Genomic DNA, 15,560 nt, shown 5'->3' with positions numbered 1-15,560 from the left:
CCCCACTGGTTGACGCTGTATTGCCAATTCAGTTTTATGCCCATTTTTCCAAACCTAGTAACCGCTGAAGCCAGCTTTTGTATTTTGAATCGAACAAAGATTTGTTCCGGCGCACTTTCTTCCCTTTGGAGACCAGATTAACGCAATAATACGAGATTTTTCACGAACATATCATTTATCCTATCTAAAACATATTTGGCGACAGTGGATGGCTGTGGCAATGTATTTTCTTCGAAACACAAAACATTATAAAGTTCCTGATTCTGGATTAACCTCAGAGTTACCTATTACTTTTAATCATTTTTTATAGCCCTAACAAAACAAAGCAAATATTTAACAGTCTCTTCTAAAAATTATCATAACCTTACCTAAGTTTGCAATCTCCAATGCAAAAAAAACTGGGTTATCACCATCACCAAACATCGCAGTCGAAAAACGAATGAAGCTTTTATTAAAACAAACAAAATCTTGACTTTCAAAGTCAAAGCTAACTTTGTGATACAGCCGCCAATGCATTTTTTATCTAAACTTTCCTAGTTTGTAATACCCTTAAATTTTGTTGTCATTGTGGTACAAACCGTAAGTTCGCTTTCCAGAATTGACTTTTAGACATTTTGGCCAAAATCACCGGACTATACAGTGTGTCCAAGATAAGGATGCACAGCATGGGGATCTCGGAAACTATAAGAGATACAGTGTCGGTTAAATTAGACAAAAGTTGCGCATTTTGATACCGAACAAGATCCCGTTTTACAAATTTGAAAATTCCAAGCCGTTCCGGAAATATCCGAGAAAAACCGAAATATTGCGATTTCGTTTTTATTATTTTTTAAAGCTATTTGAAAAGATATGAAAAAACGGAAAACACCTTTCCATTGGCACTTTTTAATCTCTCCAAATTGACGTTAACAAATTTTCATTACAGCGTTTCGATTCCATGGAACCACCATCAACTTTGATTTTTCTTATGGGACGGAAAAAAAGTACACACAGTATTAGGTTGTGCTTTTCATTGCGAATTCAACGATGTACGATACAATACGGTTACTTATGTTTTTATCCAGAAAAATGGCTTTTTAATACATTTCTAGCATTTTATTGTAGTAGGCCATGAGATCCGAACGATGAAAGGCAAAAGAAAATGGTTGACAAGTTCGAGTTAAAGTGTTTATTTATTTACTAACTCTAACTGTTCATTTAACATAACAACTAAATCCAACAAGTTAATGAAAAACAAATTCTATAACAAATGTTCGAATAAATGACCTCCATTTTCTAGGCATAAGTACGCCCGTCTCACGGTAGACTCCAAAACACGACTTAACATTTCAGGAGTAATTTTATTAAACGCTGCTCGTACTGATTGACGTAATTGTTCCTCGTTGTCAAAACATTCTTTGAATACCTCATTTTTTATGTAGCCCCATAAGAAAAAGTCCAAGGGAGTTAAGTCCGGGGACCTTGGAGGCCAAGGTGTTTCACTGTAAGTCCCAATGTATTTTCCATCAAACCGTTCAGTTAAATATTGGCGAACTTCTCTGGAGTTATGGGCTGGGGCACCATCTTGTTGGAACCAGCAGCCTTGCACAGCGCCTAGCGGTAAATCATCTAAGGCATCTTCTAAATCGTGCCTCAAGATGTCAAGGTACCGCTCGGAAGTTAAGGAATTATTATAGAAAATAGGGCCTATAATCTTGCTACCAAAATCCCACACCAAATATTAAACCCAAAGCGAACTTGATGTCTGGATAGTCTATTAACACGTGGATTTTGTTGCGACCAATAGTGTGTATTGCGTCTGTTATAAATACCGTTATTGGTCACCATACTTTCATCAGACCAAATCACTTTATATGGAAAATTAAAACTCTCATCACACATCCTGGTATACCACTCACAAAAATGTCTACGTCGTTCGTCGTCACCCGGTTTTAATCCTTGACATATTCTGAATTTGTAAGGCTTAAATTCATTTTTCCTTAAAATAAACTGAGCTGTAGATTTAGCTACCCCATTCTGGTCTTCAATTTCTCTGGTAGAACTTTGTGGATTTTCGATAACAGATTGTAGAACAATGTATTGGTTTTCTTCATTGGAAGGTTTTTGTCGGGATAATGCAGGCTTCTTAAATGATCCATATTCTTTCAGATTAAATAACAAACGCCGAAAAATACTCTTGTCAGGTTGTCTCCGCTCTGGGTATTTGTTAGAATACATACGCTCGGCTTCCACACAATTTCTTTGGCATCAGATGTAGCAAGACAGCATATCACATTTTTCTTCGTTTGTAAAATTACCTCCCTCCATTGTAGAACAAAATAAATTAGAAAAAGACAACAACAATAAAAATACAAAAACAATAACTAAAGGAATAAACTTATGATCGACTGATAACAAAGACAAATAACATTAATGTGTCATTGAAATTGACTGGATGTCATTTTGTCATGGCCTACTCCATTTAAATGCTGAAATGTATTAAAAATCCATTTTTCTGGATAAAAACATAAGTAACCATATTGTATCGTACATCGTTGAATTCGCAATGAAAAGCACAACCTAATACTGTATGTACTTTTTTTCCGTCCCATAAGAAAAATCAAAGTTGATGGTGGTTCCATGGAATCGAAACGCTGTAATGAAAATTTGTTAACGTCAATTTGGAGAGATTAAAAAGTGCCAATGGAAAAGTGTTTTCCGTTTTTTCATATCTTTTCAAATAGCTTTAAAAAATAATAAAAACGAAATCGCAATATTTCGGTTTTTCTCGGATATTTCCGGAACGGCTTGGAATTTTCAAATTTGTAAAACGGGATCTTGTTCGGTATCAAAATGCGCAACTTTTGTCTAATTTAACCGACACTGTATCTCTTATAGTTTCCGAGATCCCCATGCTGTGCATCCTTATCTTGGACACACTGTATACTAATGTGGAATGGCCTGAAAGATGCATTGATATGTGGGATTATTAATTCTATATCACACAGATCCGTCACACTTCACGCAATGCAACTACCAAATTTGAGTTATGGTACGATTTGATCTTACCAAATTAGCAAAATAAAAAACATAAATGTACACCACACAGAAATAGAGTGTAGAATTGCTTTTCACAGTGGCGCCGCCGAAGGCACATATCCAATCCAATCTGCGAATGCAATGACAAACGGCCAAATTTAAACATTGCACCATTGCTACGTATACATTTCCGATAGAAGTAACCCAATTCGATTACGAGATTACAGGCGCAAAACGGAGGACGGATTTATAGCGATTCAAATTTTTATTTTGGGGTATTTGAGCGGCTGAAAAACAACATCGCTAAGTTAAATTCAAACCGTATTTTTGGGCCTAGGGGTTTAGAAATATCCGGTGAATGGCTTCAGGAGTTGCTCGGGGTTTTAAAGTATTTCCCAGAACGTAAAACAATTTTGCTGATGCGTACAAGAAAAACTGTTTTATTTTTTAGTTTTAGTACTGAATACTTCTGAAAAAAGTATTATTAGTTTACTTACTTAAAATGCAATTATATCATTGGATTTTTTTTGTAACCTACTAAAGGGCGTCACGTGATTAAGAGTCTATGTAATCCTGTTTAGTAACTGTGTCTTTTAAATGTAAGATTTCCGGATATTGCAATATTCTGTTCATGTTTTTACATTTATCATTACGTGAGTTAATTTTTTAATTTGTAATCTGTTGAGTTTCTGATTTGACAATAACTTTGAAATTTTATTTATAACAACAAATTGTCGGTTTAATATATTGTAGTTTTTAAATTATGGAAACAAAACTAATATTTGCGAGATTAGATTTAATTTTTTAAGAAAAACAAATAAGAACTAAAAGTTCAGATTTTCACGAAATTATATATTTTTACATGACAATTGTTTCAATAACACCGTGTCTTTATCAAATTTGATAAAGACACGGTGTTGTCGAAACAATTGTCATGTCAAAATATATAATTTCGTGAAAATCTGAACCTTTAGTTCTTATTTATTATGGATTTTCATCAAGTAAAAGCCGCCTCAGTTCAATTTTTTAAGAGCTGGAAAAAAACATTTAAGTTGTTTCGAGGTCAAAAATTCTCTATGGGATTTCATTTTTCGTTAACTGTCATCAATTTTATTATTTAATGACTAAAAAGACCACATTTAAACCCGGTAACTTATTTCAAATCAGTGTATCTAGGAGACAATTATCCTGCCAAAGTTTCTCGACACTCGAAACGGGTGAGCAAAAATTGTAAATTATTTTCAAAAGTACATATCTGAAAACCGAAAAAGAATATTTGGACAAGGATTTTGGTTTAAGAATGCTAATTTTATATCTGCAAGTAATACACCAAAAAATAACAGCTAAAGTCAACGTATTAAAAGTAAAAAACAAATTCTCGCAATTCCTGATATTTTTTCCAAATTAAACTTTTACTAAGTAAATCAAGCTAACGTTAGGATCCTATAAAAATTTGTTATTTTTAAATTACATATTTCAATCTTGTGACAAACGAAAACAATTGTATTTGTATAAAAATTTCCATGAGATTTTGGACGAACTATCTATTAAGCATTCCTATCAGTACAGATTTTTGGTTTAGATTTTCTAATTATTCAACATTAATTTTAACCACCAAAACCAAATTAAGGTTGAAAAAATTGAGCAAATTGTTTTTTTAATACATAGAGCACAGATAAAACATGAAAAAAAACAATTTTTAAAAGTGTCATTCGGTTTAAGTTTGATGGAAAATCCTGTACAACAAAAACTAAACAATTTATAAATCTTGGTAGAACGTAGCCTTAAGGAAGAATAATATAAGAATAGATTGCTTTTTTGGGAATTGGAGGTGAAATTCTTTACGGACGCCCTGCGTGCCAAGCACAGGGGAGTGCGGGACTCCCTGGTTAGTGGTGATGCTCAAATTTACCTCACACATATCACACTTAAGAGGAGTTTCACCGTTAAGGAGATGGTTGTGGTGTGGGTAAGGGTTGTGAGTCCTGTAGATACTCTAAAAGCTCTCACTACTTCCAGTCTGGTTAGATCTGTGCGTTCATACTTTGGCGTTACTTCTCGTATTGTTTTTCGAAGCAAGGTGTTACTACCGATCCAGATACTTTGCCAGTCCTAATGAACTAATTGTCTGAATTTTTTTCTTCTTGGTAAGAAGTTGTTTGCAGTTGTCACCTCATCATCATCTCATCTATCAGTTCCCTTGGTAGGTTAACACCATCACTGCTAAAACGCTGCTCGGGTTTTTTGGATACGCTTTTACAGTCGTATGTTTTAATTGCTATTTTTCTTCTTAGATAACGTCTAATAAATATTAATACTTTTTAAAAATCTGCTATTTATAATATAACTTCGTTTTTAAGGTGTAGTCATCATGTTTCGAGTAGTCATATGAATTATAATCGTCCTAGTTCACATAAATAATATGGAGCTCTAGAACGTTTTCTAGCCCTCTCGCACGGAAGTTTCAACGTCAACATTTTAAAAATGGTGTCTTTATTTCTTTCCCTACTAAAAGTGATAACCTAATTTGAGTTTTTTCGACACGAAAATTTATTGCCTTCAAAAATTTCTACATCTTCTGTTTACCCATGGGTGGGATGAAATCGTTCTTTTTTATTTCAGACATTATTTTGTCCAAGATAGGTATTTCTTTTTTTTAAGTAAAACAAGTGGATTCTTCTTCTTCCAACACTTAACATATACAGCAGATATAAATATGCTCAAACACTACACAAACGGGAGAAATTCGTATTTTATTGGATGATGACTTTGAAGTAACGCTATTTTCTAATTATCGGTACCTTCATTGAATTTCCAATGTTATCCCTATTTCCCGTTATTCCGTAGAGAATCGTTTTCAGTTGAAAGTTTTATTCCCTGTAGAATTTAATAAAACTACAAAGAAGGAGGAAATCAACTTAAAAATCTTTTTAATAGGATCTTTGTGGATTTGTTTTTCGTTTGTGCATTACTTGTTCCTCTACTAACTTTTCTGTCTGTGTTAAAATTTCGCACAATGGCATTTTATTTTAGAGTTTCTAGTCCGAAATAATACCTTCGCTCAATCTGCTGGTAAAATCAATATTTGTTTCCACAATCTATTAAAATGCAAATAGCGAAACTCACCCTCATGCATATGCGGGACGAACCACCCTCCTTACGCGAAAAAACAACGTTATTCTTTTTATGATTGCTTTCATCGCTTTTTGTCTACCGAAAAACGTGACCCGATGAATATAGGCGGAATTATTAAATCCCACGGTCACCCTAAAACGCAAAGTTTAATTTGGAAGTTATTTTTGTTTAGAATATTTTGTCACTCTCGGGGGCGGTTATTATATTCAGAAGGCAAATACGAGCTTTTGTTATTAATCGAGAAGGCAACCCCACTATATTATTATTTTGATATGGAACTGTGCACGGCTTTCTCGATGTGCTAATTCAATTTCACCTCAAACCGACATTTATGAAATAATAATAATAGTAATTTATTTGCATAATTAAAATCCTAAAATTACCCAATTTTGCGCACGGCGCATTCTTCTTTTTCAGTTCGTAATTTTAAATTTATTAAATTTATGTACGCCAAGCAATACAAGCACAATAAACAAACAAAGAAGCGAATAATGCAAAAATTACAACATAAGGGATATAACGTTCAATTTTTTTAGAGCGCTTATCCATTTCCAGTGTGACAAAAATCAGCTTGCGCTGTTTCAAAAATTTGTTAGTGACGAGTTTGATTTGCGGAGCGGAGTCCGCCGGAACGAGTGTTCAATAAACCAGTGTTTAAAATAATCCAGCGTGTTCCATACTATACTATTTTCGTTTGCCAAACAACACGAATACATTCACTTAGCGAGGATGACGAGACCATCGGAAGTAACAAAATGAATTCTGTGGGAAGCATTGCACACGGCAGTTTCTTCCTTGTCTGCTCCCTGCAGAATCCTCTGTAATCGGTTAAAAATACTTATTATCGGTCTGATTTAAGTTGTAATAGTAGTGACTGTAGTACTTGTTTGAGTGTATTTGTGCTCCGTGTTCGCTATTCAATCCAATTGAAGAGCCTGATGTTCCGTGACGGAAGCGAAAGAAATAGTGCCCTTTCTTTCAAGTCATATAGTATGTGTCCGAAAAGAAAAAATCCCGGACGGTAGTCGAAAATGGGCGAATAGGAGTCGAGTCCAATAGAGATACACTTAATTGAATTGAAATAGCAAATGTCAAAATGAGTGTTCAAAATCTACCCAAAACGTCCTATCGCTCTCAAACTCGTGAGCGAAAGCCCAAAGTGGTTCGGCACAGTGGACAACAAAGCTGTCGCCTTAAAGTGACACATAATCGGGTATTTTAGAATAGAAAGTACATAACTATATTTTATATCACTCCGAAGGTAGACTTTTGCATAAAAACTAAAACATAACTAAAACACAAACACAACAAAAGTAGGCGTGGACCAAGTTGGTTCGTAAATTTTGCTATAGAAAATAGAAATGCTTTAAAGGGTGAGGAGCACACTACATCTAGTTAAAAAAATATAGAGAAAACAATAACTAACAAATGTGACCGATGCGTCATTATTTATGGATTGGTGAATGATACCGTGTCTTTCTTTTATAAATTCTGAGTTGGTTTGTTTGTTTTTGGGCTTCTCATATGTCCCGACCCAACACTCCTACCACTCCGTCATCCCATCTTAGAAATTTTTTTTTTTACTCCGTTCTATAAAATGCCCAATTATACAACGATCTATCATGCGGAAAGTATTTTACCAAGTCAGTTTTGTTTCCCACGAATCCGAACCACTTCCGGGATATTCCCTCGCGGGTTTGGGATCGATCGGGTATTTTCGAAAATATTTCCCACGGCGTGATTTTTGACGTTTGCGAATTCCGACGATCATGCCAGTGCATATATTCGTTTTGTTTTGCAAAAATGTACCCAAAAACTAACGGTCATAGAAAAAAAAAGTATGCAACACGTTTCGTAAACTTTTCAAATCACTAATTTATTAGGCATTATCTGCCCTGCGCTGCGCTCGTGCCAAATATACTCGTGACTCAAATGCCGTTTGCCACATACGTATTAAAAAAACTGAAAAATAATAAAATTGGTAGTTTCGTTTTCAAAGAAACTATTTTCTGCATTAAAATAGAGACTTCAAAATGTTTATTTTATTTTAAGGTAGAATACAAATTACAGTAAAAGTGATATAAGATACATTCTATTAGAATAAAGCTAGGTTTTACATACCAATTCGTTAGGTGTTGATTTTTGCAATTGACAAAACTCCAAAACCGTCCGATCGGTCCTAAACCTGTGACTAACGTCTTCAAGTACCACTTTGCGCACTTAGTCGGTGCACAATTAGGTACGGAGTGGAATATGATTCTGAAAATAATCATCTTCCACTCCGTACTTCCACTTCATACATTTGAAAGTATGCACTCAATCATACTGTTTGCACCCATAGCACATGTATTAGATTATGATTATCATTATTTATTAAGGTATTAAGAAAGAGCATTATAATTAAATATTCGCGTTTTAGTTAGCATGTTAATAAGTTTTAATGTGTAGATAAGTTGTTTTTATTGTTTTTCTTTTATCCAGGCATTCAGATCCGGTTTAGAAATACAATATACAGTATTCCTGTTGAAACACAATTGTAATCTGCCTTGGGAATAATTGTTTTTTCTTCTCTAATTTTGGAAACAAATTGAGACTTATAAATAATTGGGAGCGCTCCTCTGAAAGCTAAATACATTGGCATTGTGACTGTAAGTACAATACAATGAAGTGTCATTGTGAGAAATTACCACCAATGTTGGTCTGTCTGCAGCTCGCTCCTATAATGTAAATTTGCAATGACTTAATCGTCATGCAGTTTTTAGGACTATAAGAAGTGCTTGAGATATTTCTCCTAGGAATGAATACCCTTAAGAATAGCCTAACAACATAGATACAATTTAAAAAAGCGTCGGAGTTTTTGTTATTAATTTAATTTTCACGATCACAGTAATATGCAACAACAATAAAGTGTAGAAAAATTTTCTTTACCGTTCCATATAGATACGTCAATTTGAATCCACCGTCACCTCAGAAACTGTTTCGTTATAGTTCTGTTTTTTAAATTTCATTTCATATTTTTCAATTGCTGTTTTTTTTCGATGTATAGAATTTTAAGTTGGCATTAATGTTCAAGATTGCGACCGATTTGACAGCTGTCAAGTGATTTATTCTCAGTTTGGTTTGGCAATTCATAATGAATAGACTCACGCCTGTACAACGCTTGCAAATAGTGCAATTTTATTTCGAAAATAATGGTTCTGTGCGGAATACGTATTGCGCACTACGTCCATTTTATCGTCGACAAAATCGTCCATCAGAGCAGTTGATTCGATTAACCATGGAACGTTTTCGCACCACGTTTACTCTTATTGATAACTCGCATCCCCAGAGACGCCGTACAGTGCGTACAGAAGAAGCTATTGCTGCTGTAGATCGTAACATTGAGGAAGACCCAAATGAGTCCATCCGCCATCGAGCACAGGAATTGGATCTGTGTCCATCCACTTTATGGAAGATTTTGCGGAAGGATCTTGGTTTACGTGCTTACAAAATCCAACTCGTGCAAGAATTGACGATCATCAAGTAAGGCGTAGATTCGTCGAATGGGCCCAAAACGAAATTGCCGTTGTTCCCGATTTTCATAAGCGAATTTTGTTTAGCGATGAAGCGCACTTCTGGTTGAATGGCTACGTCAACAAACAAAACTGCCGCATTTGGAGCGAAGCTAATCTTCAAGTGTATGTCGAAACACCGTTACATCCAGAAAAACTGACTGTTTGGTGCGCTTTATGGGCTGGTGGAATCACTGGTCCGTACTTCTTCAAAAACGATGATGGCCAGAACGTTACGGTCAATGGTGATCGATATAGAGCTATGATTACTAACTCTTTCATTCCTGAATTGAATAACCATGATGTCCAGGAGATGTGGTTTCAACAAGACGGCGTAACATGACACACAGCTCGTGCCACAATCGATTTATTGAAAGACACTTTTGGTGACCGCCTAATTTCACGTTTTGGACCTCTGAATTGGCTTCCAAGATATTGTAATTTAACAATGCTAGACTACTTTCTGTGGAGCTATGTAAAGTCATTGGTCTATGCGGATAAGCCACAAACGCTTGACCATTTGGAAGACAACATTGCCGATGTACGACCACAAATGTTGGAAAAAGTCATCGAAATTTGGACTACATCCGCGCCAGCCGTGGCGGTCATATGCCAGAAATCATATTTAAAATGTAATGCCACAAGGTTATCTTTCGGATAAATAAAATTCATGTCAATCGAATAATCCATCGTTGTTTTATTGCAACTTAAAGTTCTATACATCGAAAAAAAACACCCCTTACATGTTTTTTTACATTTGCTGGGTGTTAGAGCGTCGTCGGGTTGCAGCAGTATAGATAAAATAAAATAAAATTTTTCAAAAAGGGAACATTGACATGTTACACTATGCTGTGCATCATATTATGCCAGGCATATATTTTGGGCGTATATAATCCCATATCCCAGTTTCTTCTTACCTCCTAACTTTAAATTTAAACTAATATTTATACATTATTCACAAATTTGCCTTTCTTTTTCCTGTAACAGCATAGTATTTCATAGTTTCAAAAACTAGTTTTATTTTTGACTACCACAAAGCTCATAAAAAATACCACGTCTTTCTCATTTTCATCGATCAATAACTTAATGGCTGCAATTCCTGAAAATTCCTAGTCGGGCGCATTCGCGGAAATTTATGCAAACAAAACAGAAACACATCCGGCAACATTAAGATTCCATTTAATATGTTTTCCATTATTAAAACATTCCGTTGAAACTATCTTTTTGTTGGTCCTGCATAGTTGAAGTTTTAGTACCGACGAAACTTGATTACAAACAGACGCATTCTCGCTCGTGGTTCTCTGTAGAAGAAATAATCTTATTCGAGTAGCAAGAATACGAGAACATGCAAACTTTTAAGGAATATTTCCGGATAAAAACCCTATCTTTTGTTTCAAATACGTCTGAAGTGCGGTTTTCGTGAATTAAGTTTTTCGTTTGAGTTTAAGTGGCACACCGAAACTTTAGAGTGGAGTTGAATAAATCAGGAAAAGAGAGCCTCTTCTCCTCAAATTTGTTAGTGATTATACCGACATAATATATTCATCACCAGGGTTTCCACTAAAACTAAAAAAAATAATTTATACAAAAAAGAATCTTCTAACGACAGGCGCACACTAGACTTTAAATCGGCCGGATAGTACCAGTCTCAATCAACAAATTAAAAAAAAAAATTAATAAAAAGCTCATGGGAAACAATTAGCAATTCATTATTACATTTTGGAGAATTTTTATTAAGTTTATATTAAGATAGAATAATATATATATTCTATATTATATATTATATAGAATTATATAAGAAATGAATAATGTTTACAGAAACACGAGAAGAATTATACAAAAAATATATAAAGGTTTGACCATTTCAGTTTTTTGTTTAATAATCATTTTTAATGTATTATACGTTAACTTAAAAATTACTTCGAGTGAGCTTGATAAGATTTTTAATGAATATAGATATCTAGAATTATATGAAAATTATGATAAAGAGAGAAGCAATTATGTCTCCAATATGTCCTCCGTTTAGACACACTAGGAATTTATAAAATAAAAAAATGCTAGACTTGCTGAAGAACGCAACAAAAACAACACAAAAGAATGAAAGAAAAGCCAGTTTGATTTGCCGGCCTTTTTTTCAATTTTATCAGCAAACTAAACAGGATCAAGTTTGCCAAATTTCGTCACTTCACAAACCGAAGTTATTAATCAAGACATTTGAAACCTCCTCTATGACCATGATTTTATTTCTTCATTATAGAGTGGAAGTATTTGCATTGCACTGCATTTTCTTACACCATTACGGGATGAATATAAGAACTCAAAAAATATTTTTGCTCGCAGTCCTACAATTATTAGTTCCCGAGGTATTTTGTACTTGCCTTGTTACCACTAATGAATATGAATATTTCTGAATAGAATGTGTCCTAAGCTTCTTAATTTTACCTAATTTAAGTTTTGATAACAAATGCACTTTTCTGTTGAATTTTAATAAGTTTGACACTGGTACACGCCCTCTGAACAGTAACAGAAACTTTTTGTGGCAGAATATTTTTTATTTGTTAACATGACGTGACATCTATATAGTTCATGTGAGCCTTTCCTGAAAAAGGAGATTAGATATATTTTTAAAAAACATGATTTCTAAACAATTCTGATGGATTAAAAATGAAGCCTATCGCAAGTGACTTAAAACAAAACAAAGAAACTCTAATTTTTTTTTTTACTTGGAATATGGCCCCGTGGTACTATAAATTCTAGTTTGGCAGGTAATATTGCAATGGCCGCCAGGGGGCGTTTTTATTATCTTGAATTTTAAAACTCAATTTCTAACTTTGACCATAATTGCAGTACCATCTTAAAATAGAAAATGGTAGAGGGCGTTCGAACATTTTTTTAAATAAATATCCAAATCTCCAAAACGGCTTAACATATTTGAACAAATTTGGAAAGGTTAAAGAGCTTTTCCTAGACTATAAATCGTGCTATGTGTGATGGGACTGTGATTTCCTAGGTAGATTTCCTAGGTGGATTTTTTCGACATTCGCAAAAAATGTATTTTCTATGTCATTAGATAGTCAAATAAGGGCCCAACAACCCAATGAAAATTGCATCTCAATATCTTTATCCCAACCTAAAAATAAATATTGTTTTCAATATATGAATACGGGTTTTTATTGATTTCTAAGTATTCCGAATTTATCAAATAAAACACTAATTTATTATTTAGAATTGGGAATGATATTTCAAATCAAAACAAAATATTATTAATTTAAAGAAACTTCCACAGGATGATTATCGAAACGTTAACAATTTCGACTCAACAAAACCGACGCAGGAATAATCCAGACGTTATTATTTATTATTTATTTTTATTTATTATTATTAATTATTACTTATCTGTATTAATTTTTGACAATACAATCGAAGGGCACCGCTTTTAAGAACTTAGTTTTAGCACTTATTCATTATTCATTAATAATTAGGTTTAGTAAACTAACCAATTGTTGAAGAGTAACAATTTTAAAAATTATTAAATTATTTAAGTACCATAATGTGTATTAAAATAATGAGTATTTTTCTTCGATCCTAAATCGTCGATTCGTTCTAGGTACTTTAAGGTACTTTTAGGTACTAGGTTTAAATAAGATAATTTTAATGCAATAAATATTTAACAAATATAAACTAATTAAAACGCTAGATCGTCAAGAGAATTTGGCAAACATCAGGACGTGATGATGCATAACGTTTGGTCAGATAACAACAAATTTTGTTTTCAATTTTCACAATTATTTTATTACTTTTATTTTATTTATTTATTTAGTGATCGAAGCGGTGATAATAAATAATAATAACAGCATGCCAAAATGAAGGAAAAAAATAGTTTTATTTTAAATATCATTTGACATAAATGCAAATTAGCGTGTATTTGGTAAATTCGAAATAAAACATTGATAACAACCCTTAAAATCATTTTTTGTTACAAAATCCAATTTTGATTAATATTTTAGGTTAGGATAAAGAAATTGAGGTGCGGTTTTTACTGCTTTGTTGAACCATTATTTAGCTATTTACTCATTATGTTGCATATATTATTTTTCCAGAAAATTAATGTTTTGCGATTATATCAGATAAATCCACCTAGTGGCAAGATAAGCAACAACAATAGCGTTGTTCATAGCACTATTTATAGCCTATGACAAGTCTTTTTTAACGACTCCACTTCAACTAGGGTTAACATTTGAAAATTTTGCAGAATCTGTGTTTTAAATTTCAAGATAACAATATCGCTCCCTGCTGGCCTTTTCAGAAACTCAAAAATAGTTTCCAGCATTTTGTTTTTATTTTACTTAATAAATTTTGTTTTTTATATTTCAATGACCATATGTTAACCTAATACTGTACCTCGTCGCCCATACTGGGACAATTACCTCTTCAAAATCAAAGATTCACCCCTGTGGTAATCCTTCTTAAGCATCCTCTACCGATGAAGCTATGAACACTCTCTTTGAAAAACACTGGTGTAATGCAATTAATTATTCTTTATTCTTCATTTTACCAGTAAAAATAAAAGGAATCGTCTTAGTTAATATAAATATAAATTGGATTCACTCTGTTCGTAGGTATTTACCGGATACATATTTGCAATAAAAAAATAATAACAATGATATAGACATTTTCCTCCGGAGCTTTTAAGGGCAGTAGGTTGACGGTTGGTACAATCATATCCGAAATAATTATTTTAAATGCAATTGGGTTGTTTTAAGTTTATATTTTAGTTCTTCGAAACTTATAATAAGAAACCACATTTAATATTCATTATTTTTCTGGTGTTAGATAATTAGTTTTATATAATACTAATATATTATGTACTAATAACAGCACAACAATTAAAAGGAGAAATATTCTCCTGATTTTCATTAGGCCACACTTAAACATTTTCATTGGAATTGTGAACGTTGGCGTATTCTTAATAATCCGCCGCTTTTGATTTAACGATCGCCTCCTTTGGCAACTTCAATTCGAATATTCATGAACGCTTTTGTGATTGAGAATTCATTGACTACACTAGAAAAGGTTTATCGTTAAATTGTCCTTTTACAGGAGCTGTCGGCGGAGATGATGATAGTGACGACAAAGAAAAGGAGGAGGAGGCCGAACGGGAACGGCTGGAGGCAATCCGAGAAGCCGAAGAAAGGAGAAAGGAAAAACACAGAAAAATGGAAGAGGAGAGGGAGAAGATGAGGCAAGAGATTAGAGACAAGGTCGGTATTTAACGTCAGATAAATGTGGTAGTAGTACATCATGTACATTTTCCTAAACGAGGTATGGGATTATTGAAAGTTATCTATAAAAATGGTCCCTCGGAAGTTTTCGCTGCTAACCACAATGACTGAATTTTAAAACCAATGGAAGCTCTAATTTGTAATTTTCAATTTCATATCAATTTTGAAAATAGGCACCTAGCACCTAAGCCTCACCTACTTATATAAGCTGCTACTCAAGAATATGTTTTGTCTGCATACAGAGTGATGCAAATTTGAAACAATGTTCTAATAGAAGTTATATAAAATCAAAACCAAAATACAGAATATTTCACAATAGGTTCGCAATAAATAAAGGTTTTTTAATAGAACTCCGTATATATTTTTTTGTGTTTGTTGTTATCTATTAATTGAGAGTTTATTATATTCGCTAATACATGTTTGTTTAAATTAGAATCGTTAATGTCCTTAATTGCTAATTCACAATCGATCCCTAAACAGTCTAATTCTCTATTAATGTACGACTGTTGGTTGCAAGTTAAAGTTGAAACCTTTTCCCAGAAATTCAACTTCATTTTCAGAAAATGTTGTGTCT

General features: G+C 33.5%; 1 protein-coding gene across 7 annotated transcripts in view; it reads left to right on the top strand.

Annotated features, from left to right (window-relative positions):
- LOC132702990 (complexin) overlaps window positions 1-15,560 on the top strand; it is a 444,845-nt gene that overhangs the window by 404,352 nt on the left and 24,933 nt on the right. For all 7 annotated transcript variants that reach the window (XM_060671970.1, XM_060671968.1, XM_060671967.1 and 4 more), the window contains one exon: window positions 14,805-14,965. In XM_060671970.1, coding sequence (XP_060527953.1) covers window positions 14,805-14,965 — 161 coding nt within the window. The remainder of the gene's footprint in view (window positions 1-14,804; window positions 14,966-15,560) is intronic.

This window comes from Cylas formicarius, unplaced genomic scaffold (genome assembly GCF_029955315.1).
Source record: "Cylas formicarius isolate icCylForm1 unplaced genomic scaffold, icCylForm1.1 PGA_scaffold_6__28_contigs__length_40554024, whole genome shotgun sequence".
Lineage (NCBI taxonomy): Eukaryota > Metazoa > Arthropoda > Insecta > Coleoptera > Brentidae > Cylas > Cylas formicarius.
The sequence above is the reverse complement of the archived record's forward strand: the minus strand, read 5'-3'. Positions and strand labels throughout refer to the sequence as shown.